Raw genomic sequence first — 27,940 nt, 5'->3', positions numbered from 1 at the left:
ATTTATTTCCCAACTCTATGGTGTAAATGGAAACCCTGGTGGCTTAGTGGTTAAGAGTTCGGCTGCGAACCAAAAAGTCAGCAGTTCAAATCTACCAGGCACTCCTTGGAAACCCTATGGGGCAGTTCTGCTCTGTCCTATGGGGTTGCTATGAGTAGGAATCAACTCCACAGCAGTGGGTGGTGGCGGTGTGGATGGCGTAGTTCTCTTATGAGCCCCATTTTATAGATGAGGAAATTAAGGCAAAAAGAACTGAAATAACTTTCTCAGAGTCCCACACAGAGTAAATGTTGGAGCCTCGATTTAAAACCAGGAAATCTGGCTTTAGAGTCACTAACATTCTTCTTCTAAAAGTGTGCTTAGTGGAAAAGGCACAGGCTTCAAAATCAGATAATGATCATAGTAATTAATTTTTTAAAATATAATTGTTACAAGTTTAGGAATGCTTGAGAAATTTGAAGGCATTGTACACTAACATGACTCTATCAAAAATTTAATTATAAATTTCCCTAGGGAAAGAGATGTATCTACCTCTATATATACATATAAATGAAAATATATTTACCTTAAATTCTGTTTTCTGAAAGTTAAGACAATATGAACTTGGCTTATGGAAAATATATATATTCCTGAAAAAAAATTATTTATAACAGGTTATTGTCATTGTACTCAATGGTCTAGTACTGCATGTTAATTTGATTAGAATCAAATAATTATAGACATAACAAGGTGAAGAGAGAGGAAATTTACAAAATAATGAGAACCATATTGTTGAGTTAGTTGCCTTAAATTTCCTGCATCTGAATCGACAAACAAGTCTTTGAGGAGAAGCCGAAACTGGACTGAGATTGGTTTGGCTATTAATGTGCTGTGTAGACAATCAACTCACTCATTTTTCCTCTTTAAAACTTTTGTTTGATATTATACCAACACCAGGCTAATATTGATTTAACTCTTTTGAATGATAACTAAAAATTAATGTTGTATATGACAGCTATAAGACACATACAAAACTAAGTATTTATTTATACTTACTGGAAACATACACAGAAGTCTTCATAATCTAACCATATTTCTTTAGAAACAGTAGTATTTATCGATGTAAGCTCTTCCTGCGATTTATCCTGTGTTGCTGCCATCTGGGTGACAAAATCTTGGTAACTCATTCCTTCAGGTGGATGTGCTGGGTCATTCAATCCAAGGTCTGTTTGTTCGTCTGTATGTAGTACAAGCACAAACGTGTCAAACACATCTTTGCTGTTAAACAAAAAGCTACTAAAATATGGAAAATTATAGAGGGGGGCTCAAATATGAAAGCCTCTTTTTAGGAAAAGGTTTGCTGAGATAATCATTTAGTACGTGCAGGCCTCAGTTTTGTGGAGGTCCCTATAGGGATACAGTTCATAAATTCAGTGGAATGCAATCCTAACTTGTATATATACCAGAGTGTTTAGGAATTTTGAACTCACTTTCATACATCTGTACACATTTTGTAGAATTTTCTCAAGTTGCAGAAGAAATTTAGCTAGCTTATATACTCCTAATTCTTTATAGACAGACATTTTCAGATAAGAGAGGGTGGCTGAGAAAACAGAAGGGAGGAACAAAACTTGAAAGAATGATCCCAGCAAAACATGTTCCAGGACACCATTTGATTATTCCCTATACTAAATAATTCCATTTCTTTATTTTGTGTTTAACAAGTAATATCGTAAATTTGTACGGCCTTCCTGAACCAAAATTTTATTCATTCTTTTTTTTTTTTGTATTGGTCAAGTCTTAACTTAGGAATTGAGAAATTTGCAATGATTTTAGTATTTTGATCACAGAGTACACACATCAAAACATGAACTTTACTCATGGGCCTTTCATCAAATCCTCTTACTTTGAAGCCTGAATTTAAGAAGTGAGATTATCTGATTTTTCTAGCCCAGAGATTAGACTCAACAAATCTGAGGAGACACTAAAGAGAGACCGCCGAATGCCACAAGAAGGGAGAGATGAAAGCTGTCAAGAAGCAGGGATCCCTTTAAGCCTTGATGTCTGTGGAAAAAAGTCATGAAAAGATTATTAATTTACCTTTTCCAAGTACAATTTGTGAAGCAACATTTCCCTGTGAATTGAAAAGAACATATTTAGCAACCATTTACAAATTCAACAAAATGCTACAGCTATCTAAAGCACAAAAGGTTTTAAAAGTATTTATACAGTTTTTTAAAACATTGAAGAAACAGAGCTCCACAAAGACTTACTAAGAACATACTGTAAAGCTGAGAATTTAGGTTTTTAACCTTAAAATAAAAAAGACATGAATTTAATAAAATAATTGGCAGAGGTTTAAGTTTGTGACATTAAAACATGGAATAAATGAATTTATTAAATGATTTAATCTTATAACAAAAGTTAAACCGAAAAGCAATATCCCTAAGAAGACATAATGTTTGGTACGAGGCACATGCCATTAATATGGAGAAATCAATTATATTATGATTAGTAATTAATTTACAGAAACTAGAAAGGTTTTTTTTTTTTAGTTTCAAATGATTTAAAAAAAATGGTTCCTGAAAAATTTAACAGAGAAGTACTATAAAATAAAGGGGCAAGACTTCCAATTTATGTTAAGTTGAATTAAGCAAACAACTCCGTTTTCTCTGGAACACAAGTAAAACATGAGTAAAAGGCAAAATGGTATAAACTTGTAAAGACAAGTTATGGGTGTGCTGTCAACAACTCTTTGGATGATGTAAAGTAGATGAAGGTGATAGCAGAGTAGAGACAAGTGAATATTACATGAAATGCGAAGAAGCCCATCCTTGCCTTAGGATTCCAGAAGCACTTAGCAAGTATCTGAAGAGAGAATGAAACCCTGGACAGAAAACACGCGTGTGAATTGAGTATCTATATAAGGAGCAGACAAATCTCCACCTTTCCTCTCTAGGCCCACCTGGTTTAGCATCTAGCCTCTTCTGCCTAAACAGATCGTGACAAGTTGCTTCAAGTGGAGAAATTAAATGAGATATCTCCAGATCTGGATTCACAAATAGTGCAAAGACAGCAGGAGATACCGTACAGAGAGCAGAAGAATTAAGTGAAAGTAAACATGATGAACACTGAGAGTCCCAGTTCCTCCATGTTGTTTGGCTTTAATAACACTGCCAGACAAGTAAGTGTATACCAATCCCTGTGACCCCGACCCACCTGAAGAGGGATATTAGAGAACCCTCAACTAGAGAAACTGACTAAACCAAACCTGTTGCTGTTAAATCGATTCTGACTCATAGTGACTAGTCAGAGAAAAAAAAGAGACGTTGACATTTAGAGCCAGTCCCCTCCTGCCACGAGCCCATTCATACGCAGTTATCCTAAAGTAAACCCACCAGTTCATACGCTCCATCCACGCCACAGAGCTCTTTAGCGCATACACCAAAAACCAAACCGAATTAGCTTCATTTTGACTCACGGCAACCTCGTGGGTTACAGAGTAGAAATGCTCCAGAGGGTTTTCTTGGCTATAATCTTTACAGGTATCTAGGTCTTTTTCCCGCAGCACCACTTGGTGGGTTCAAATCCCCAAAATTTAAGTTAGAAGTAGAGCATAAACTTTAGTGTAAAAATTCACTAAATACATACATACAACAGAGGCTCACCAGACAACTGAGGAAAGATTGTAATATGAAGAAAGAAACAATTGGGACGGGGGTGGGGGATTTACAGAAAAAGAAGCAATAATACAAGAAAAAAAATTTTTTCTAATTAGTAATACCAGAGCATTTCAAATAAGAAATGGCTCCAAAAATATTAAAAACAACAATGAGAGAACACTTACAAACTAAAAGTAGAATAATTGTAATAACAAATTTAATGGAAGGAGTAGACAGGAAAGTTAATACAAAAGACAGACATAAAATAAGTAAGAAAAGAATCAAGCACATTAGAGAATAAATGGTTGGGAGCAGGTTGTTTAATAAGAGACGCAGAAAGCAAAGAAAATGAGAAGAGGAAATTAACAAAGGAACAGTACAAGAAAACGTTCCAGAACTGTACAATATGAGTTTCCAGGATGAAGAATATATTAGTTTTCTAGGGCTACTGGAACCAAGTACCACTAATGGGTGGCTTAACACAACAAATTTATTCTCTCCCAGTTCTGGAGACTAGAAGTACAAAAGCAAAGTCTTGATAGGGCCATGTTTCCTCTGAAGGCTTTAGGAAAGAATCCTTTGTTTCTTCTGGCCTCTGGTGGCCCCAAGAGTTCCTTGGCTTAACTTCAAGTTCTGCTTCCATCTTCACACTGCTGTCTTCTGTATGTGTGTGTCTGTGTCCTCCCTTCTTCTCATAAGGGCACCAGTCATTGCATTTAGGGACCACTGTAATCCATTAGCCCTGGTGACACAGTGGTTAAGAGCTCAGGCTGTTAACCAAAAGACTGGCAGTTCGAATCCACCAGCTGCCCCTCGGAAATCCTATGGGACAATTCTATGCTGTCCTATAGGGTTACTATGAGTCAGAATCGACTAGATGGCAACAGGTTTTGTTTTTTGGTCCAATCCATTATGACCTCAGCCTAAATTAATTATATCTGCAAAAACCCTTTTTCCAAATAAGGTCATGTTCTGAGGTTCCGAGTGGACATGCATTTATGAGGGACACTATTCAACCCCTTACAAAGGGACTTTTACGTACCTAGCCCAGTTAACATAAAAAGACACATACCAAAAACAATCACTGAGAAATTTTATGACACCAAGAATGAAAAAATTCCTAAAACTTTCCAGAGAAGAAAGAGACACATACAAAGATCAAGCATTAGAATGTCATCTGCTTACTCAAGATCCATGCTCGAAGGGAGAATACAAGGGATCTAGGAGGAGTTTCAAAATTTTGAAGGAAATTACTTTCAAGCTGGAATTTTATAGCCACAATGTTAATAGCAATATCCGTGACTCCATCCACAAAAGAAATCACAATATTTTACATTATTTCACAGTTGTTGTTACAAATATCTCAAGTTATCATTTATGCTGATCGCTACTTTAAAATTACAGCAGCAGGCCCAGTATTAGCTTTCATGTGGCCATTCCTTACTGTCTACAGATACTCCAGTGACATAGCTGGCCAACTATCTGGCAGCTAAGCTTAGTAATCATTCAGCCTCCAAACAGTGAAGGTGTGTGTCCTCATGTGCTAACCCCAAGGGCTATAATGCTTCCCAGTGTTCCTTATTAACTATTTTCAGCTAACTAAAACGCAAAAAGAAATGCGTTTTGCTTTTTGGTTTTTCGGGTGTGTGTGCGTTAAAGTTTTACAAAATTGGCAAACAGAGCCACAGCATATAGGGTTAGGAACCCTGGAACTAAAGAAATGTGTGCATGGCACGAGAGATATTAAAAAATAATCGTGACACCATTGTTTGTAATAATATGAAACGAGAACAAACACAGCCATTAACACTGTGATAGACAAATTAAAGCATAGTTATATAATCAATAGCATAGCCCAGTGAAATAAACAAACTTTAGTGGTAACATGCATCAAAAGAGATGAATCTCACAAACGTGTTACCTGAAAGAAGTCCCAGAAGAAGTGACACAGTAAGAGATCACATAAAAATCTACGACAATAAAATTAAGCCACATATTGTTTATAGATGTATACAGAATTGGTAAAATCAGAAAAGTATGGACTTGATTAACATAAAACTTAGAATGGCAGATAGGAAATAAGGTCCAGAAGAGACACACAAAGGACTTCTAGAGCAGATGAATATCCCATTTTCTAATCTACGTGTGGTGCAGTGGTTAAGAACTCAGCTGCTAACCAAAAATTCGGCAGTTCAAATCTATCAGCCACTCCGTGGAAACTCTATGGGGCAGTTCTACTCTGTCCTAAAGGGTCGCTATGAGTTGGAATCGGGTTTGGTTTTTCTTAGGTAATCTAGGTGATGGATACATAAGATGTTTTCTTTATTAGTATTCCTTATATTGTACAGATGAATTTAATACATTCTTTTGTATGTATAATCTTTTCCACAATTATATCATAAAAATTTAAGATACAAAAAAGAAAAAAGTTTATTATCATGAAAGGCTGGGCCAAACAATAACGGAAACATAGTTACCTGAGATACATTTCCTGTTAATTGATTCACGTCTGCCAGGCTAAGGTTTGCAGTTTCATCACTCTCAGTGAGGGTAGATAAACCAGATCCTGGAGGCATCCCTTTCTTAATGAAAGATTGTACATAATGCCTACGGGAAGACAAAACTTCTGTTATTTTAATCTCTTGTTTAAAGTTATGAATAAACAATTGCACTTTTCCCAACAAAAGTTCTCATTTTGTTCATTTTAATTCTTCTACAACCAGTAATATTTTTTTCTTCATGTTAAAATATAGAATAAATATTCTATGCTAAGGTACCAGTGTAAAAGTTTTCAGAAAACTATTTGTTTTAAAGCTATGGTAGTCATCTTTGGAACGAATAGGAATATAGGAATTTGACAACACTGTCAATTAAGTACCACGGAAATCATGGAATTAACAGCAACGAATTTTTTCGGTTTTAAGTAGTATCAAAGTACTGAAGTAGCCCTGATGGTGCTTAAGCACTTAGCTGATAACTGGAAGGTTGGTGGTTCAAAGCCACCAGCTACTCAGTGGGAGAAAGGTGTGGCAGTCTGCTTCCGTAAAGATTAAAAAAAAAAAAAAAAAACAGCCTTGGAAATGCTATGGGGCAATTCTACTCTGTCCTATAGGGTTGCTATGAGCTGGCACTGATTCAACAACAAGTTTGGTTTGATCAGAGAAATATGTCTGATAAAAAGGCTCAAAGTCAGAAATTTAACTATGAGTCTGGAACACTTAAGTTTGTAACAGTGACATTCATACAAGTTTACAGCGCTTCCTTTCAAGTAATTGTTGACATGACCCCAAGTCACCATTGCCATAGCAAGAATTTCAAAGGCTAGTGCTCGTTCTCTCCCTCTTTAGATAGATAGACATAGATATGGTAAAAGTGCTTCAAAGATAAAATTAAATTCCATGCACAGGCTTCATAAACCCGATTTTTTCCAGTGTTTAGCAAAATTTAATTCACCTAAATCTAAGTTTATCTCATTTACATGAAACCGTCACTAGAGGGTAGCACAAACATATTTGTGAGGCTCCAATTTCATTCATTTTTAGGACATGGATGGAGTAAAGCTTTTGGGACCTTCATTTGCTGATGTGGCCAGACTCAAAATGAGAAGAGACAGCTGAGAACATCCGTTATTAATTGGAATGTGGAATGTAGGAAGTATGAATCCAGGAAAATGGGAAGTCATCAAAAAAATGAAATGGAATGCATAAAGATCAATATCCTAGGCATTAAAAAAGTCGAAATGGATTGGTACCGGTCATTTGGAATCAGACAATCATATTGTCACTCTGCTGGGAATGAAAAATTGAAAAGGAATGGCATCACATTCATCATCAAAAAGAACGTTTCAAGATCTATCCTGAAGTACAACGCTGTCAGTGATAGGATAATACCCACATGCCTACAGGAAAAGACCAGTATATACGACTATTACTCAAATTTATGCATCAACCACTAATGCCAAAGATGAAGAAATTGAAGGCTTTTACCAATTTCTGTAGTCTGAAATTGATCAAACATGCGATCAAGATGCCCTGAAAATTACTGGTGATTGGAATGTGAAATTCAGAAACAGAAGGATCAACAGTTGGAAAATATGGCCTTGGTGACAGAAGTGATGCTGGAGATTGCAGGGTAGAATTTTGCAAGACCAATGACTTATTCACTGCAAATACATTTTTCAACAACATAAACAGCAATGGTACATGTGGATCTCACTGGATGGAAGAATACACAGGAATCAAATCTACTACATTTATAGAAAGGGACAATGGAAGAGCTCAATATTATCAGTCAGAACAAGGCCGGGGACGACTACAAAACAGACCATCTATTGCTCTTATGCAAGTTCAAGTAGAAGCTGAAGAAAATTAAAACAAGTCCACAAGAGCCAAAGTACAACCTTGAGTATATCACACCTGAATTTAGAGACCATCTCAAGGATAGATTTGACACACTGAACACTAACGACCAAAGACCAGACGAGTTGTGAAATGACGTAAATGACATTATCCATGAAGAAAACAGAAGGTCATTAAAAGATAGGAAAGAAAAGACCAAAATGGATGTGAGAAGAGATGCTGAAAGTTGCTCTTGAACATAGAGTAGCTAAAGTGAAAGGAAGAAATGAAGTAAAAGCGCCGAACAGAATATTTCAAAGGGCAGCTCAAGAAGACAAAGTATTATAATGAAATGTGCAAAGACCTGGAGTTAGAAAACCAAAAGGGAAGGACATACTCAGTATTTCTCAAGCTGAAGAAACTAAAGAGAAAATTTCAAGCCTCAAGTTGCAATATTGAAGGATATTCTTTTGGGCAAAATATTGCATCAAAAGAAGATAGAAGGAATATACAGATTCACTGTACCAAGGAATTGGGTGACATTGAGCCATTTCAGAAGGTAGCATCTGATCAAGGACCAGTGGTGTTCAAGGAAGAAGTCCAAGCTGCACTGGAGGCGCTGGTGAAAAACAAGGCTCCAGGAACTGACAGGATACCAATTGAGATGTTTCAACAAATGGTTGCAACTCTGGAAGCGCTCACCGGTCTACGCCAAGAAATCAGAAAGACAACCACCTGGCCAACCAATTGAAAGAGATCCTAATTTGTGCCCATTCCAAAGAAAGATGGTCCAACAGAATGCAGATTTATTGAACAATATCATTAATATCATAAACAAGTAAAATGTTGCTGAAGATAATTCAAAAGTGGCTGCAGCAGTACATCGACAGGGAACTGCCAGAAATTCAAGCTGGATTCAGACGAGGATGTGGAACCAGGGATATCATTGCTGATGTCAGATGGATCCTGGCTGAAAGCAGAGAATATCAGAAAGAGTTTACCTGTGTTTTATTGACTATGCAAAGGCATTCGACTGTGTGGATCATAACGAATTATGAATAATATTGTGAAGAATGGGAATTCTAGGACACGTAATTGTGCTCCTGAGGAGCCTGTACATAGACCACAAGGCAGTCATTGGAACAGAACAAGGGGTACTGTGTGGTTTAAAATCAGCAAAGGTGTGTGAATCAGGGTTGTATCCTTTCACCTTACTTATTTAATCTGTATGCTGAGCAAATAATCTGAAGAGCTGGACTATATGAAGACAGATTGGAGGAATATTGTTAACAACCTGTGACATGCAGATGACACAATCTTGCTTGCTGAAAGTGAAGAGCACTTGAAGTACTTACTGATGAAGATCAAAGACCACAACCTTCAGTTTAGATTACACTTCAACATAAAACAAAAATTCTCACAACTTGACCAATATGCAACATCATAACAAACGGAGAAAAGATTGAAGCTGTCAAGAGTTTCATTTTACTTGGATCCATAATCAAGGCCCTTGACAGCAGCAGTCAAGAAATCAAATGACATATTGCATTGAGAAAATCTGCTGCAAAAGACCTCTTTCAAGTGTTAAAAAGCAAAGATGTCACTTTAAGGACTAAGGTGCTCCTGACCCAAGCCATGGTGTTTTCAATCACCTCATATGCATGTGAAAGCTGGACAAGGAATAAGGAAGACCAAAGAAGAGTTGATACCTTTGAATTATGGTATTGGCAAAGAATACTGAATATACCATGGACTGCCAGAAGAAGGAACAAATCTGCCTTGGAAGAAGTACAGACAGAATGCTCCTTAGAAGTGAGGATGACAAGACTTCATCTCATGTACTTTGGACATGTTATCAGGACATGTTATCCACCAAACTCCAGAAAAGCACATCATATTTGGTAAAGTAAAGGATAGAAAAAGAGCAAGACCTTCAATGAGATGGATTGAAACAGTGGCTGCCCCAAAACAGCGGCTGCAACAACAGGCTCAAACATAGCAATGATTGTGAGGATGGCGCAGGGCTGGGCCGTGTTTTGTTATCGTACTCAGGCTCACTATGAGTTCAAAACCACTGGAGGACACCAGATAACAACAACAAATTTTATCCAACAAGGACATGAGCCAGAAACTTGCAAACCTGCATGTTGCTACAGTGATAATGTTCTGATGCCTGTATGGACAAAAACTTGTTTGCTCTTAACTTGACTTAAGGACTCTTTACCTGTACAGCAAGGCAGGGCAAGAGACATACCTTTTACATAGAATGAAATGCCATTCACTTATCTTTGTGTTTGGCTCTGCCAGATAGAAAGAATATGCAAACACATTCATAATAGATTCAAGCAGTGAATAGAGAGTTGAATCGAATCAAGTGGTGAAGTCCCTGGGTCTGGGTTAGAGAATGTCATCCACATTAATCAAGTGATTAAGCTGTAAAGTCCAAAAAACCAAGTAAGGAATTAACTAAGGGAATTCAGGTTATAAAACCATCCCATTTGTGTTCCCCTATTTTTTTTATTGGCATACAAGGGAGCCCCGGTTGTGCAGTGGTTGAAGCATTTGGCTACTAACCAAAAAGGTTGGAGGTTCAAACCCACCAGCTGCTCCGTAAGATGTGGCAGTCTGGTTCTATAAATATTTACAGCCTTGGAAACCTTATATATAATAAATTAGAAAATCGCTCAAATTGTATTATAAGCTAGTAGATACTTTTTCCAATCTAAATTGAAAATGTCAATAATTTAGAAACTGGCTATTAAAGTATTTATAATAGTAGTAGTTGCTGTTACATTACTCTGTCCTATCAGGTCACTATGAGTCAGAATCAACTCAATGGCAGTGGATTTCGTTTTAGTTTTGATTTTTTACTGGCATACGGATTCTAAAAGGCTGGTGTCTTAGTCATCTAGTGCTGCTATAACAGAAATACCACAAGTGGATGGCTTTAACAAAGAGAAGTTTATTCTCTCAGTCTACTAGGCTAGAAGTCCAAATTCAGGATGCCAGCTCCAGGGGAAGGCTTTCTCTGTCAGCTCTGGAGGAAGGTCCTTGTCATCAATCTTCCGCTGGTCTAGGAGCTTCTCCACACAGGAACCTCAGGTCCAAAGCACACACTTTGCTCCCAGCACTGCTTTCTTGGTGGTATAAGGTGTCTCCCCCGCCCCCAGCTGTCTTCTCGCTTTTCTCTTTTATATCTCAGAAGAGATTGGCTCAAGACACAATACAATCTTGTAGATTGAGCCCTGTCTCATTAACTTAACAGCCCCCTATCCCACCACATTAACATCATGGAAGTAGGATTTACAACTCATAGGAAAATCATATCAGGTCACAGAATGGTGGACAATCACACAATACTGGGAATCATGGTCTAGCCAAATTGATATACATATTTTGGGCAGATACAATTCAGCCCAAGAGAGCTGGATATAGCAAACTGAATCATGAGAAAAATTTCCCTGGTGGCCAGCAGCTGCACTTCTGACATCCCACGAAAATCTCTGATTAGTATACAACTTCAATCAGCTGAGAGATAAGCAAAAATTATTTGGCATGGTAAAATCATTGTCTTAGTGGGTAACTTTAAGCATAAACTTAATTAGGAAAACTATGTGTTATCATTCTTATGTTAAGTTTAGAAGAATTCTGTGTGTAGATGGTATTTGTGTATTTGTAGTATATAAAAGAATTTAGTGTGTTACAGAATCCAGCCAATTAACCTCCTAATTCTAATTTAAAGTGTAATTAATTAATTAATTAATTAATTAATTAATTTTAGCTTTATGATTGTTAAGTTAAAAGGTATAATTTTTTTTTTAATGCTAATAGTATTTATAGGGGAAAAAAATGAAAGGTTCTCCAAATGTATGACTTTGATTATTGATATTTTATGGTGCTTTAAATATTTGGCAAAATTTTTTTTTTTTTTTGGTTTTAAGGTACTTAAGGAGAAAATAAAATATGGCTAAGTTGTACAAGAAACTTAAAATATTTAAATAAATGTTGTTGTGTGCTGTTGAGTCAATTCCGACTCATAAAGACCCTATAGGACAGAGCAGGACTGCCCCATAGGGTTTCCAAAGAGCAGATGGTAGATTCAAACTGCCAACCTTTTGGTTAGCAGCCTGGGCTCTTAACCACTGTTCCACCAGGGCTCCTAAATAAATGTAGTTATCTAAATGTATATAAAATGTTATTTACAGAACTTAATAGATTTGTGTATAAAATAAGATTTATTATATATTAAAACAAAAGATTGAGGAAAACTAGATTTACGAATTTGTAACAATAGTGCCTCATATGCATGTGAAAGGTGGACGATGAATAAGGAAGACAAGGAAGAACTGATGGCTTTGAATTACGGTGTTTGCGAAGACTATTGAATATAATTGAACAAGTACAGCCAGAATGCTCCTTAGAAGCAAGGATGGTGAAAATTCATCTCATGTACTTTGGCTATGTTATGAGGAGGGGCCAGTCTCTGGAGAGGGACATCATACTTGGTAAAGTAGAGGGTCACCAACAAAGAGGAAGACCCTCAACAAGATGGACTGACACAGTGGCTGCAACAATGGGGTCAAACATAGCAATGATGGTGAGGATGGCACAGGACTGGGCAGTGTTTCGTTTTATTGTACACAGTAGGGTCTCTCTGAGTCAGAACTGATCCACGGCACCTAATGATAACAACAGTAACAATTTTTTTAACCAAATTGGCAGCAAATTGTCTTTTCTATTTTAAAACTTTCCCTCAAGACTTGATATTGCTAATCACCAATGTTTGTCTGGGGATGCTGCCTAGGGTATCTTCTCTACTCACTTCCCAGTGTTCAGTTGCTTATGCATAGGACTAACAGAAACCTTACAGGTACAGATTTAGAGGAAGCCTCTAGTATTCTCAACTTAAACAGAGTCAACAAAAATATAAATTAACTGGATATCATGTAAAGATACTCTAAAAGTATAACATCAGTATAATGTCTAAAGTTTTGATCTAAATTTTGACTTTTTTTCTCTCATCAGTTTATATTTCTATCATGGACTATAATGAAAAGGTTAAAACCATATGTAATGGCCATTATATTTGTGACCTATGATACAAGCAAGTCAATAATTTTTAATAATAAAGCATAAAATACATTTAAAGTGTGCAGAAATCATGTGCACAACTTGCTGAATAGTCAGGAAGTACACATAGTCATATAACCATTATTCAGATCAAGGGATATTAATATTACCAGCCGTAGCACTTAACCACTGTACCACCAGGGTTTCCTTAATATTACCAGCACCCCAAAAGCCCTGCCAAATGTGCCTCCCAATCACTGCCCAATTCTCCTCACCAGAGGTAACCACCATGATGATTTCTACTACCATATATTGTTTTTTTGTTGTTGTTTGTTTTCTTAATACATATGAATGTAACTATTTTATAATACATACTTTTTGTGCCAGGCTTCTTTAGTCCAATATTTTTTGTGAGACTCAACCACATTGCTTTGCGTAGCACTGTTTCTTTCCATTTACTATTGTGTTATGTTTGTCTTTGGTTTTACTGTGATGTTTCTAGTTGCAGTTCTCATTGTAGCTATCTGCTTGATGTTTTTTAGGATTCCCTGAACCTTGACTTGACTTTTTTTTTTAAATCAATTTGGGATACTTTTGTCTGTTATTATTACTATTATTATTATTTTGTTTATTGCCTAATCTCTCTCTGCTCTATTCTGAGACACAACTACAAGTATGTTAGTCTTTTTTAACTTGTCTCATATATCTTTTACTGTAATTCTTTCCCTTTTAAAAAAAATTTTTATACTCATGCTTCAGTCTATATATTTTCTTCTTACCTACCTTCCAGTTCACTATCTCTCTCTTTGGCTGTACCTTACTTATTATTAAACACATCCATTGATTTCTTAATTTCCTTTATGGTATTCCTCAGTTCTAGAATCTTTATTTAAATTTTTTAAACTAATTTTCATTTATTTTCATAGTTTTAAAACTTTATTAATAATTGAAGTAGAATTAACTATATATATTCAAAATATAATTTGATATTGATACATGTATATACTCATGTATTAGTTATCTATTGCTGGATAACAAATTACCACAAATTAAGTGGCTTAAAGTAACACACATTTTCTATTTCACAATTTCTTTGTGTCTTGAGTTCTGTCAGGGCTTATCTGGTTCTTTCTTTCAGAGTATCTTACAAGGCTACAATGAAGATGTTGGCTAAGGCTACAGTTTCACCTCCAGGCTATACTGGGGAAGGATTTGCTTCCAAGTTCACATGGTTGTCAGCAGAATTCAGCTTCTTTCTGGCTGTTGGGCTGAGGGTGTCAGTTTCTTGCAGGCTCTCAGAGCAAGTCTGCTGGAGAAATATTCTCCCTCTAATGAGGATGTCTTTATTTCTACCTGATTCCCGAATATCAAGGGTTAGCATTTTGGTGTAACAGTTCTTTTCTTTCAGCACTTTATTGTGTTGTTCTACAGTCTTTTTGCCTTCATGGTTTCTGGTGAGAATCCATTACTACTTGAATCATTGCTGCCTTCTAAATAATGTATTGTTTTCCTCTAGCTACTTTCAAGATTTTTCCATCTATCTTTGGTTTTCAGCAGTTTGATTATAATGTGTGAGTATTTCCTTTGAGTTTATCCTCTTTGTGGCTCATTGAGATTCTTAAATACATAAACATATGTCTTTCAAATATTGACGGTCTTTAGTCATTAATGGTTCAAATATTTTCCCCAATCTCTGTCTCCTTGTTAGACTCCAACTACGAGCATGTTAGACCTTTTGTGTTGTCCTACCAGTCTCTGAGGCCCTGTCATAGTCATTCAGTGCTGCTATAACAGACATACCACAAGCAGATGACTTTAACAATGAGAAGTTTATTCTCTCACAGTCCAGTAGGCTACAAGTCTGAATTCAGGGCACCGGCTCCAGGGTAAGGCTTTCTCTCTCTGTCAGCTCTGGAGGAAAGTCCTTGTCATCAGTCTTCCCTTGGTCTGGGAGCATCTCAGCACAGGTATCTCAGGTCCAAAGGATGCGATTTGCTCCCAGTGCTGCTTTCTTGGTGGTATGATGTCCCCTTGTCTCTCTGCTCACTTCTCTCTTTCATATCTCAAAGAGATTGGCTTAAGACACTATCTAATCTTGTATATCTCACCAGTATGACTGCCACTAATCCATCTCATTTCATCATAGTGATAGGATATACAACACATAGGGAAATCATATAAAATGGTGGACAATCACACAATACTGGGACTCATCACCCAGCTAAACTGACAGATATTTTGGGGGGACACAATTCAATCTATGACAAGCTCCATGCTTTTTTTTCTCTCTCTCTTTCTTCAGATTGAATAATTTATATTGACATGTTTTCAAATTTAACATTTCATTCTCTGTTACTTTCTTTTCAACTTATAAACATGTTCAGATTTTTACTTGGTTCTGTCCATTAAAAAATTCCCCTAAACCAAATCCTCATCTGTTTGGCCTATGTTTATCATTCCTTCATTCTTGAAATATTCATTAATTTTTGTTATCGCCACTTCTTTTCCTTATTATTTTTGGCATCATATATGGCTTCTTCCCCAACCAGTTTATGGTCATCAGTGATAACCCTGATTGCCAGGTTTAATATACACTTTTCAACTTGCCAATCCAAGTAAAAAAAAAAAAAGTTCTTTTTCTCTAGGCAAGTAAATTGTTATACATGAAATATATAGAAGATCTATTTCTTAAATATTTTCAAGTTATTCTGCTTTCAAAATTTAAATACAAGTTTCCTATATATAATAAATCAAAAAATTGCTCAAATAATATTATAAGCTAGTAGATATTTTTTCTAATCTAAATTGAATATAAAATAATTTAGAAATTGGCTACTAGAGTATTTATATTGTAATATTAGTAGCTTCAGTTATATTTCTCTCCCTCAAAAGGCTGTGTGTCCACTTTGGAAATCTATCTGGCGTTACCTTAAAGTTAGAAATAGAACTACCATACAATCCAGAAATCCCACTCCTAGGAATATATCCTAGAGATACAAGAGCCTTCATGCAAACAGATACATGCACACCCATGTTTATTGCAGCTCTGTTTACAATAGCAAAAAGTTGGAAGCAACCAAGGTGTCCATCAACGGATGAATGGGTAAATAAATTGTGGTATATTCACACAATGGAATACTACGCATCGATAAAGAACAGTGACGAATCTCTGAAACATTTCATAACATGGAGGAACCTGGAAGGCATTATGCTGAGCGAAATGAGTCAGAGGCAAAAGGACAAATATTGTATAAGACCACTATTATAAGATCTTGAGAAATAGTAAACCTGAGAAGAACACATACTTTTGTGGTTACGAGGGGGGGAGGGAGGGAGGGTGGGAGAGGGTTTTTTATTGATTAATCAGTAGATAAGAACTGCTTTAGGTGAAGGGAAAGACAACACTCAATACATGGAAGGTCAGCTCAATTGGACTGGACCAAAAGCAAGGAAGTTTCCGGGATAAAATGAACGCTTCAAAGGTCAGTGGAGCAAGTGCGGGGGTCTGGGGAACATGGTTTGCGGGGACTTCTAAGTCAATTGGCAGAATAATTCTATTATGAAATCATTCTGCATCCCACTTTGAAATGTGGCGTCTGGGGTCTTAAATGCTAACAAGCGGCCATCTAAGATGCAGCAATTGGTCTCAACCCATCTGGAGCAAAGGAAAATGAAGAACACCAAGCCCACATGACAACTAAGAGCCCAAGAGACAGAAAGGGCCACATGAACCAGAGACCTACATCATCCTGAGACCAGAAGAACTAGTTGGTGCCCGGCCACAATCGATGACTGCCCTGACAGGGAGCACAGCAGAGGACCCCTGAGGGAGCAGGAGATCAGTGGGATGCAGACCCCAAATTCTCATAAAAAGACCAAACTTAATGGTCTGACTGAGACTGGAGGAACCCCAGCGGCCATGCTCCCCAGACCTTCAGTTGACACAGGACAGGAACCATCCCCGAAGACAACTCATCAGAAATGAAAGGGACTGGTCAGCGGGTGGGAGAGAGATGCTGATGAAGAGTGAGCTAATTATATCAGGTGGACACTTGAGATTGTGTTGGCAACTCTTGTCTGGAGGGGGGATGTGAGGATAGAGAGAGAGGGAAGCCAGCAAAAGTGTCAAGAAAGGAGAGACTGAAAGGGCTGACTCAAGAGGGGGAGAGCAAGTGGGAGTAGGGAGTGAGATGTATGTAAACTTATATGTGACAGACTGATTGGATTTGTAAACGTTCACTTGAAGCTTAATAAAAGTTATTAAAATAAATAAATAAATAAATAAAAGGCTGTATGTCCACTGATGACAGAAACTAATTTTTACTATCTGTGAAAGTCTATGTGCCAAGCGTAGTACCCAACATAGAGGAGGTATTTAATAAAAGTTTGCTGAATTAATGTTAAGAATTAGTGAAATAACTTGTAGGCTATAACTATCTTATGGATATAATCAAAAAGAAACTATTTTGTTTATACTCATTGTCATCGAGTTGATTCCAACTCATAGTGGCCCTATAGGACAGAGTAGAACTGCCCCATAGGGTTTCCAATGCTATAAATTTTTATACAAACAGACTGCCACATCTTTCTTCCGCAGAGTGGCAGGTTGGTTTGAACTGCCGGCCTTTTGGTTAGTAGCCAAGCACTTTAACCACTGTACCACTAGGGCTCCTTATTTTGTTTACAGTATGTTTAAAACTACAAACACTTGTGTGTGACTCTCTAAAAGCAATGATTTTAACCTAAACCTGTTAACAATCTTTCAATGCTTTTAAGTGATATCCTCATACCCCCAAATAACTTCTTCATTGAGTTTCGCACCCCTACTCATATCACCTACCATCTCCTCTCACTATTACTATTTATAGACTTCCTGGTCACTTCCTGGGCAAAAAAGATGTGGCAGTCTGCTTCCATAAATATTACAGCCTTGGAAACCCTATGGAGTGGTTCCACTCTGTCGTATAGGGTCGCCATGAGTCAGAATAGACTCAAAAGCAAAGGGTTTGGTTCAGTTTTGGTTTGGTCAGTGCTCCAGACTTATTACAAATTTTAGACCCAACCCACATAGTTGTTTTTTTGCTTTTTTTTTTTTTAATACCCCTATTGACTTTCTCTGGAAACCCTGGTGGCATAGTGGCTAAGTGCTACGGCTGCTAACCAAGAGGTCGGTGGTTAGAACCTGCCAGGTGCTCCTTGGAAACTCTACAGGGCAGTTCTACTCTGTCCTATAGGGTAGATACGAGTCAGAATTGACTCAATGGCAGTGGGTTTGGTTCAGTTTTATTGACTTCCTTTCTACTCTTATTGTCATATTCAAACATCAGTGAATTTGGATTTGAATAATTATTCTCCCTCTTTCTCTTTTTTTCTCCTCCTTCTCCTTATCCTCCTCTTCCTTCTTTATTGTCTTTGCTGCTATTGGTGTTGTATTTCGTATTTATTTCCAAGAGTTACTCATTTCATCTCCCAGGTTTCTATAACAATTATCTGATCTTATGGTTTAATTAGCAGATAATAACCAAAAATATTCATCAATATAAATGTTTAAGTAAAGCCAAATACTTTGTTGTTATAAAACAGTAGCCAAAGCTATGAATAGTCGTATTTTGTCAGTCAGCATAAATACTAGAGATGAGAAAAAAAAATACTTCTTGAAATATTAAATAAATCAAGTCTCTCTGATTCTCTTCTATCTTGATTCAATTACCAAATCTATATCTCTAAGTCTGATCTCTCACCCAGTTTTCATTCTGATCTTATCAACTACTGTTAGAAATATCATGTTAACAGCTGTGACAACAAAGCAATAAAACAAACAATTTAAGGGTGGGAAGGGAGGGTAATTTTCAATAGTATCTGTCATGGATTGAATTGTGTCACCCTAAAAAATGTGTATCAACTTGGCTAGTCCCTGATGCCCAGTATTGTGTGATTATCCACCATTTTGTCATCTGATGTGATTTTCCCATGTGTTGTAAATCCTACCTCTATGATGTTAAAGAGGTGGAAGTAGGGCCAGTTCTGTTAATGAGGCAGGACTCAATCTACAAGATCAGGTTGTGTTATAAGTAATCTCTTTCCAGATATAAAAGACAGAAGCAAGCAGAGAGGCAGAGGGACCTCATATCACCAAGAAAAAAGAGCCAGGAGAATAACACACCAAGAAAAAAGAGCCAGGAGAATAACACATCCTGGAGTCCCTGCACTGAGACGCTCCCAGGCCAGGGGAAGATTGAAGACAAGGACCTTTCCTCAGAACTGACAGAGAAGCCTTTCCCTGTAGCTGGCACCCAGAATTCGGATGTCTAGCCTCCTAGACTGAAAGAATAAACTTCTGTTTGTTAAAGCCATGTACTTATGGTATTTCTGTTATAGCAGCACTGGATAACTAAGGCAGTGTCTTTATTTTACATATAATGTTTTCATTTATCTTTACTTTTCCAATCACAATCTTCATTGATTATAAGAAGTTTTTCCCTCACAAAAATAGCAGTGTCATTGCTAGTAAAGCCTCTATATCCTTCTGGTCCTTTATTTAGACATCCCTGGGACTGGGAAGATGTACTCAATATCTATTTTTAAAAGGCCATTCTATTTAGACCATATTTTAACCAATTCAAAATTTATCTTATAATAAGTATTACTGTGACACAGAACTTAGGATAAATTATTTTACTGTAATCACTGCACTGACACAAACTTTAGTACATTTGTCACCAAAGCAAAAAGTTACATTTATGAAATAAAATTCACTTAAAAGTTTGAAATGCTTTAACAATCACATTAGGACAGTTAAATTCAACAGATCCTTTTCAGCAGGGCGAGGTAAATTGAATGGGTTCTCTTGTCTCATTTTAATATATAAAAAAGAAATATAAGTGAAAATAATGTAATAATAGTGCTATAATAATAAAACACTATAATAATAGAAAGGTCATTTATTCATTCCTTTCAAATAGCTAAGGAGACCTTTATGCAATGATGCAAATGTTCACTTAGAACATTTGACTGCTGAGAACTTGAAATGTGGCTAGTGCAACTCAGGAAATAAATTTTTAATTTTATTTAATTCTAATTAACCTAAAATTAAATTTAAATAGCCACATGTGCCAAGTAGCTACATATTGGACAAAGTATAATAAAAAATCCTGAATAACTTAGATGCCTCAAAATATTTTCAACTCAATATTTACTGAGTGCCTATTATAGGCTAACCCACGGGCATCTAGACCCAGGGTCTGCAGCATAGCCAAGAGACCAAAGAAAGACTCTGAAACCAGTGATTAGGATGTATGGTTTATTTAGGGAAATTACTTCCAGAACAGTCCAGGGCAGTGGCTGGACAAGAGTAGTGTTCCACTACCACCTAGCAAGGGACACAAGCTTATATACAGTTCCAGCTGGGGCTAAGCCTTATTTGTTTTTATTCTAAGTCCCTGGATGGCCAGCACTTCCAGGGACTACACATTCAGGCCTAGATATTTTTCTTTTGTCAATAAGGTGTCCCTCAGCCTTGGCCGCTGACCCGGTCATGCCACTCCCAGCCTTGTACCTTAGCCCGAGTTCATCCCCAGCATGCTTCGGGGAAGAGCAAAGCTGCCTCCATTATAAGGGGATCCATACAGCTGAATAGCATTGCCCCAAAAAGGTACTATCAAAGTGTTATAGTATAGGCACAGTGCTAAACCGTAAGGGCCTTATTGTAAGTACGTACAAGATGATGTTAACTTATTCTAAAATTTTGGTGATGTTTTCATTGAACCCAGCAAATCAGTGGCAAATTTGGAAGAGGTAGGACTATTAGAGACAGACAATATTGAGCATTGATAAAGAAGTCATTAGTAATATGAAAGTAAAACTACAACTAAACCAATCGAATATAGTAAGTCCCCAGGTTACAAATGTCCAACTGAAAGACAACTCTTTAGTGCCCTTTAATGTAGTATAAATTTGCCCTCACTTTTAAAAAATTGAACCAAACCATACTTGCAACAACTTCTTCGTCACAATCACCCTCACTTGCTGTACGTGCAGCTTTTAAATCATTGAAAAGCGTTCTCTTGCACTTAAAAAAGCAAACCAGACCCGTTGCTGGGGAGTCTATTCCAACTCACAGAGACCTTTTACAACAGAGTAGAACTGCCCCATAGGGTTTCCAAGAAGTGGCTAGTGGATTTGAACTTCCGACATTTGTTTTTAGTTAGCAGCCGAGCTCTTAACCATTACGCCACCAGAGCTCCTTCTTGCACTAAGGTAAGGCTAAATAAGGACCATATGCACTGTTCTGATTTACCTACAAATTCTTAAAGACACACTTAGGAACAGATCTCATTCGTAACCCAGGGAACTGCCTCCAAACAAAACCCAGAAAATCCCAGTAGTCTGGGGCCAATGAATGTTAGGGTAATTGTTGTTCCTCAAAGACCCCCCCCCCCCGCACCAAGACTCTTGTGGCATAAGGAAACAGTATAACAATAATGTGGCGTGTGATTCATCAAGCATCAAGAAAGCCTTTGAGTATGCTGTTTTTAAAAATAAGACACATTGTTTAATATATGCATATTTTCATCACATGTGGTTAACATAACATACATTTGACCAAATGATTTGCTATTATATTAATAACAATGATGATAACACTGCACTTCATTATAGTATAGTGCACTATCCATTAAGACTGTGCACCAAGTGACAGACAACCTGATTCATAGTGACTTTAATAAAAAAGGAAATTTCTTTTGCTTTTATAACTTGAATAGTCAGTGGGAATGGAAAATAACACATATAATATTCTTTTTCATATCCAGAAACTTAACAGGAAGTAAAGAATGGAGTGAGGAATGTAATGGTTGTCAAATATTTAAAGATCTGTCATGTAGAAAGAAATAAAAAACTGTAACGTATTATTTTAACAGGCTCAAAGGTTGTTCCTCTAAGGGTAAGAACTACACTCATTTAGGAAACATCGTGTCAGACCCCATTAGATACAGGGGTACGTGTAGCGAGGCTTTGTGGACATAGTCTGTGAGGAGGCAGCAACAAACCAAACGTGGTGGGGTAGCCTGCTCTCTGAATAAGAACAAAACAGGAGGGAGGAATGGCGAGGGGCCTCCCGAAGGGAGAGAAGAGACTGCCCAACATAGTGATAAGCTTGGAGTTTAAGAATAATAGTGGTAGGTGGGAATCCCCAATGGTAGAGTGGCTGAATGATTTTAAGAGTATCTAATATTCTCATTTAATTATTTGAATTGCTCAGATATGACCAAAATATAACACCTTTCTCAACCTACCCATTTTTTTTTTTCCATCAAACTTTCAGAAAAATTTCCTGTACATACTTGTTGTTTGGGTTTATTTGTTTGTTTTTGAGGAATGGGCAATGGAGGGAAATCAAGGTAAAATGACTGAGTTCTGGGTCTAATTGGATAAGGAACAAAGAGAACAGCCATGGGAGATGAAGTGTAAATGACAGGGCAGCAGAAGCAGGACATCACAACTAGAGATGTGCCTTCAGTTGAAGATAATAGGCTGAGAACAAATGTGTTCCTCTTCACCCTCACACAATCCCATTGAGGCTGCAGAAGAAATAATAAAAATAAAAGCAAAATCATACAGAACTGGTAAAATAGGAGTCTCCCTAGCAGATCAGAACAGTGATTTATTCCTGGAAGACAGATGAGAACAGATTGATGGTAAAACTCAGCAGAACAGAAAAACTCACAAACCCCTTAGATCAGCAAAGAGGGCAACCAAATAGGTGAGATTACCCAGAAGCCTCTCCAATGAATCCTAAATCAAAGGCCACAGAGGTTAGGGGAAGGCATGGGCTATGGGCAGTGTAGCAAGAACAGAGCTTCCACCTGTTTGTTCCCAGGCAGTTATACATAAGAATCACCCAGGAACCTTGTTAAAATATAGATTCTGATTCAGTATATCTGGAGTAGAAATGCAAATTCTCAGCAGGGGTCCAAACTGGAACAAACCAGCCTGAAGCCCTGGGCAAGAAATGAATGAAAGGGCAGGTGAGCTAAGTCTATTCAATCACTTTCATAGCAGCTGATTCCAGCATTGCCCTCAGGAGACAGTCTCCAATATGCTGTCTGCGGTGTGACCCTTTAATAATATGAAGACTTTCTTTAGGTGATGGAGGCAGGACCTCAAGCAATGGGTAGGCTTATGGCCACCAGGAAGATGATGAACCTTGGCATCCTGAACGAGAATACCACACTCTGTACCACATGCTGACAGCAAATTCTTCCACTTCCTGCACAATCCCTGAAACCAGGACTCAAATATTCAGGGTTCTAATTATTTCTGCAAGGAGCCCTGATGGTGCAGCGGTCAGGAATTCAGCTGCTAACTCAAAGGTTGGTGGTTCCAACTCACTCAGTGGCTCTGTGGGAGAAAGACCTGGGGATCTGCTTCAATAAAGACTATAGCTTAGGAAACCCTATGGGGCAGTTCTACTCTGTCATGGGGTCAGTGAGTCAAAAATGGCTTGATGCCACTTAATGGCAACAATTATTTCTGCAGATTAGGTTCTCTGATGTACAACCACAGAATTTGAGATATATCTTTGAATGGTAATTACCACATATGTAATTATTTACCTATACATCTAGCTTCCTCCAGAAATTGATATACAGAAAAGCAAGGCAAGCGGGTTATCTTTCTAGCTTCATGCGAAACATGGTGCCTTACACGTAAAAGACGAGCAAAAAAATGTCTGTTAAATTAATGAAACCATAAGCTATACATAATCAAGGAAAATATTTTTTAATATGTTTTATACATACATTTGGCCTTTTTCTTAAATTAATATTCTTCTGAAATGCTCTCACTTAAGTGTTATTTTTAACCACAAAAAAATCATAAGACAGTTGATCTGTTCACCAGATGCATTTGTGGGAAAGAATGTTCTATACTTACGTTTCTGTTGGAATTGTAAAAGGATTCATTCTATAATTCAAAAAGGGACTTGAAATCTCAAGAAACTGTTCGGGTTTCTTCACTATTGGTTCTAAAAAGAAGGAATTAAGAAGTGTGATGTACATCTTTTTTTTTTTTTTAAATCTTCTAGAATGACATGCAGAATTTATGTTTAATGCAGTATTGATTAAATTAAGTATTTACCAAGCAAATTACAATAGAGTTAAATAGGAATGGACTAGGATACATAAGGCTTATTGAAGGAGCTTTATAGATCATGGGATATTTGATTTCTTTTGTCTACTCTTTCCTTGCTTTCCAGAATACAAGGTGAAACAAGTCTCAAGGAAGACGGTTAGTAATGTCCTCTAGAGTTGTTACTTGTCATTTGCTGCTACTTCAAGTACGGGAATGGCTTTGTATAAAAAATATCTTCTAAAAATCTGTATTCTCTTAGTTAACCTCTATAATACAACTGCTCAAGGTAAGAGGAAGTATGAACTAATAACAGAGATAAAAGTGGAGAAACAGGAAATGCAACAGAGGTAAGGTCATGTGTGGAAAAGAGAGCAACAGCTCAAGAAAGGAGTTGGGGATACTCTTAAAGAAGTCTGAAGCTGATCTAGAAGTCAGGACTCTTCCATGGATAAGAGGCAAGGCAAAGGCACTAACATGGTGAGCACCGAAAGCAAACACCAGGGATAACTGTTTTAACAGAAGCTCCTGCAACCGTGGAAAGGATGGCCATCAGAGCAAAAAAAAATGAGACTATGACACAATACCAAGATTTTTCTGTGCTTGTTCTATGCTATCCTCTTAAATGATCCCCCTCCCCATTTTCTGTTACTTTTCACTTTCAATGTTAAAGTCTACAGAGAGAAGACAGGCAATTATGTGGGAAGGATCTAAGTGGGATCCCACTATGGAATCCCACCAATCATTAGATTGACTTCCCCAGTTTACAACAGACAGGTTGCTTACACATAATCACACAACAATCAGTAGAAAAATCAGGAGAAATCTCCATGTTCAATATTTTTCCTTTCATTCTGCTGTTCCTTACTGCTTTGAATAAACAGCTGTTTTAACTGTGGCTCCAAGCATTTTGCTGAAATATAGCATTTGAAAGTAAAGGATTTCTTTTCTTCCTTTCAAGTGTCATCATGTGGATGCTGACCTTTGGTTTAAAAAAAAACAAAAAAAGAACAAGAAGAAAGGAAAGAAGGTGGGGATGAAGGAAGGAAGGGAGGAGGGAGGGAGGGAGAGAAGAAGGAACTAAAGAAGGAAGGGAGGGACAGTGAGGAAAGAAGGGAGAGGGAGAGAGGAAAGGGAGGGAGGGAGAAAGGAAGAGAAGGAGGGAGACTAGAGGAAATTGCTGTAGCCCAAAGTAGTAGGTGCACATTGTTGGCACCAGCATCCCATTGCAGAAATTCAAGGAATGTAGGAAAATGACTGAAATAATTAAGGGGGAGGAAAAGAGGCAGATTGAGCCTAAAAACAAAAACAAAAAGCTAAGTATTGATCATCTCCTCTCCATCCAGACCAGACAATTTTCTTTAATCTTTGTTCTTTTCTGGCAAAGATAAAACATATCGTGCAAGAGAAATCTTTGCTACCAGCTGTACGGGCTGTATCAATGTAGGCAGAAAGCAAATGTGAGGAAAATTACATGGTTAACAGTTGTTATTTATATTTTAAAAATGTATAAATTATGGTAGGAAGTAGGAGGCCAGGGACAGGTAAATATTCCCATCTGTGTGGCTATTGCAGTTTTAGGATCCTGACTACCACTGAGCTTTTCACTGTAGTGGAGATATTGTCATTGAGATCATCACCTGCAATGAAGCATTAACATTTGCAATGGTAGCTGGAGCCACAGCAACTTCAAAGGCATCCTCACCACCAATAGGGGTTCAAGCCACGGTTCATGGGATCAACCACTTATATTTATAAGCTTAGCAGCAATGCCTCCAGTGAGCTAGTACTATGTATGACCATGGTTCATTTAGGTGACAGACATGTGAATGTAGCCCATTGTGCAATAACCTCTAGAACATGACGTAGTGTTACTGAAATAACAGGATTAGAAAATAAAGAGGCATTAGAAAAGACAGAGGGAAAAAAATGTAAAAGCAAGACAATAAGCACAAAAAAGTAATAATAAAACTGTTTTGTAACAAAGATAACAATTTAAAGATCTTAAAATGAGGATCAGATATTACCAGTTGCCACCCACTGAGTGGCTTCTGACTCAATGCAACCCCGTATGTTTCAGAGTAAAGCAGTGTTCTTTAGATCTTTTAGAAGTAGAGCACCAGGTCTTTCTTATGAGGTGCCTCTAGTAGATTGGAACCACCTACTTTTTGAGTGCTTAACTGTGAAACCCAAGGTCTCCAAATCAGGTACACATACAAAAACCACACATACACACGTTCCATACCTATAAATATTGAACACGTACCCAAATTATGACTTATTCTGCTATGCCTTAATCTTTTAATTATCTTTTCTTTTCATAAATCCCCTCCCTTCATTTCACTCTGATTCTTCATTTATGATCATTTCCTTCCACTTTGGTCCTTCTTCCCTTCAAACTTGATACTTAAGAAAAAAAGGAGTAAGGATGAAGACTTAAAGAATGGGGATTTAGACATGACTGGGGAACAATTTAGTAATGAATTGTGAGCAAAAGGACACGGTGGAAAAATCTCCCCCTCTGCATCCCATCCTTCACCAATGTGAACCTGATCATTTCTGAGGTCAAATGCCACCCATTAAATGGCTAAATGACAATATTTAACACAGGAGCCGGTTTTAGGCAGATGTTCTACTCCTGTAATAAACCTGTTGCCAGCAAGTGGATCCCAACTCACAGGGACCCTATAGCACAGAATAGAACTGCCCCATAGGGTTTTCAAGGTTGTAATCTTCACGAGGAGCCCTGGTGGCGTAGTGGTTAAGAGTTTGGCTGGCAGTTAGAATCTACCAGGTGCTCCTTGGAAACCCCATGGAGCAGTTCAACTCTGTCCTATAGGGTCACTATGAGTTGGAATCCACTTGATGGCAACAGGTAATCTTTATCAAAAGAATGACCTTGATATAAATCTGGTCCGTTTAGACGTGAACAAAACCTGCTAGGCTTCTGAGATGTTGTGATCTTTTAACAACATAAAATTTGGACATAAAATCAAATATAAGTTTAGGTATAGTATTGGGTGGTTTACCTTGATAGACATTTTTCATCCCAAATGAAACAATTAGACTTTTACATAGAGAAATGGTTAATTAGAAAGCGTTTATTAAGACAACATGAACCATACCTTGGGCTTCATCTGTCACAACAGTTTCCTTTTTTTGACGAATGAGCCTCCAGGGAGGTACGGGAGGCGGTTTTGGTGGTGGTACAAGAGGACAAGACCTAGTTCTAGTTACCAGCACAGGATGGCTACAGATATGGGACAGTCCATACTCTCTAAGCTTCTCAGCAGAATCTGCCTAAAAGTTAGAAGGCAGATTGAAAAGGGTGCTTATAATTGTCTTATGAATTTAAAATAATACTTTTGTCATTATAAAATACTATCACCAGTACAGAGATAGAGTCACAATAAGAAAAAAAAAAAAAAAAAAACTACCCATATTTCAACTTCCTTTAACATAAACACTACTACCATTTGTATTTCTTTACATCTTTTAATTGTTCTGAGCCCCATTCCCTTATTTGTTAAATCATAGGGTGGAACTACATAACACTTTTCAGTTCTCAGAGTTTAAGATTCTATGAGATTGCACATTTTAGCACATCAGTTTTGGTCTGAAAAATAGGCAATCATTATTTTTATAGGCTAAAGCTTTGAAAAAGTGCTTAATATGTAAAGTTGTGGGTTATTTTTTATTCATTTTGCTTTGTTTTTTGTTTGTTTTTCAAATTATCAGAACATGGACTGCATGAAGTATGAATCT

General features: G+C 37.3%; 1 protein-coding gene across 4 annotated transcripts in view; it reads right to left on the bottom strand.

Annotated features, from left to right (window-relative positions):
* ADGB (androglobin) overlaps positions 1-27,940 on the bottom strand; it is a 229,145-nt gene that overhangs the window by 115,488 nt on the left and 85,717 nt on the right. For all 4 annotated transcript variants that reach the window (XM_049903119.1, XM_049903128.1, XM_049903146.1 and 1 more), the window contains 6 exons: positions 27,301-27,475; positions 23,981-24,071; positions 6,119-6,248; positions 2,080-2,113; positions 1,036-1,216; positions 566-629 (listed from right to left, as the gene is read on the bottom strand). In XM_049903119.1, coding sequence (XP_049759076.1) covers positions 566-629; positions 1,036-1,216; positions 2,080-2,113; positions 6,119-6,248; positions 23,981-24,071; positions 27,301-27,475 — 675 coding nt within the window. The remainder of the gene's footprint in view (positions 1-565; positions 630-1,035; positions 1,217-2,079; positions 2,114-6,118; positions 6,249-23,980; positions 24,072-27,300; positions 27,476-27,940) is intronic.

The sequence above is a fragment of the Elephas maximus genome, chromosome 1 (genome assembly GCF_024166365.1).
Source record: "Elephas maximus indicus isolate mEleMax1 chromosome 1, mEleMax1 primary haplotype, whole genome shotgun sequence".
NCBI lineage: Eukaryota > Metazoa > Chordata > Mammalia > Proboscidea > Elephantidae > Elephas > Elephas maximus.
This window is presented reverse-complemented; position numbering and strand designations above follow the sequence as displayed.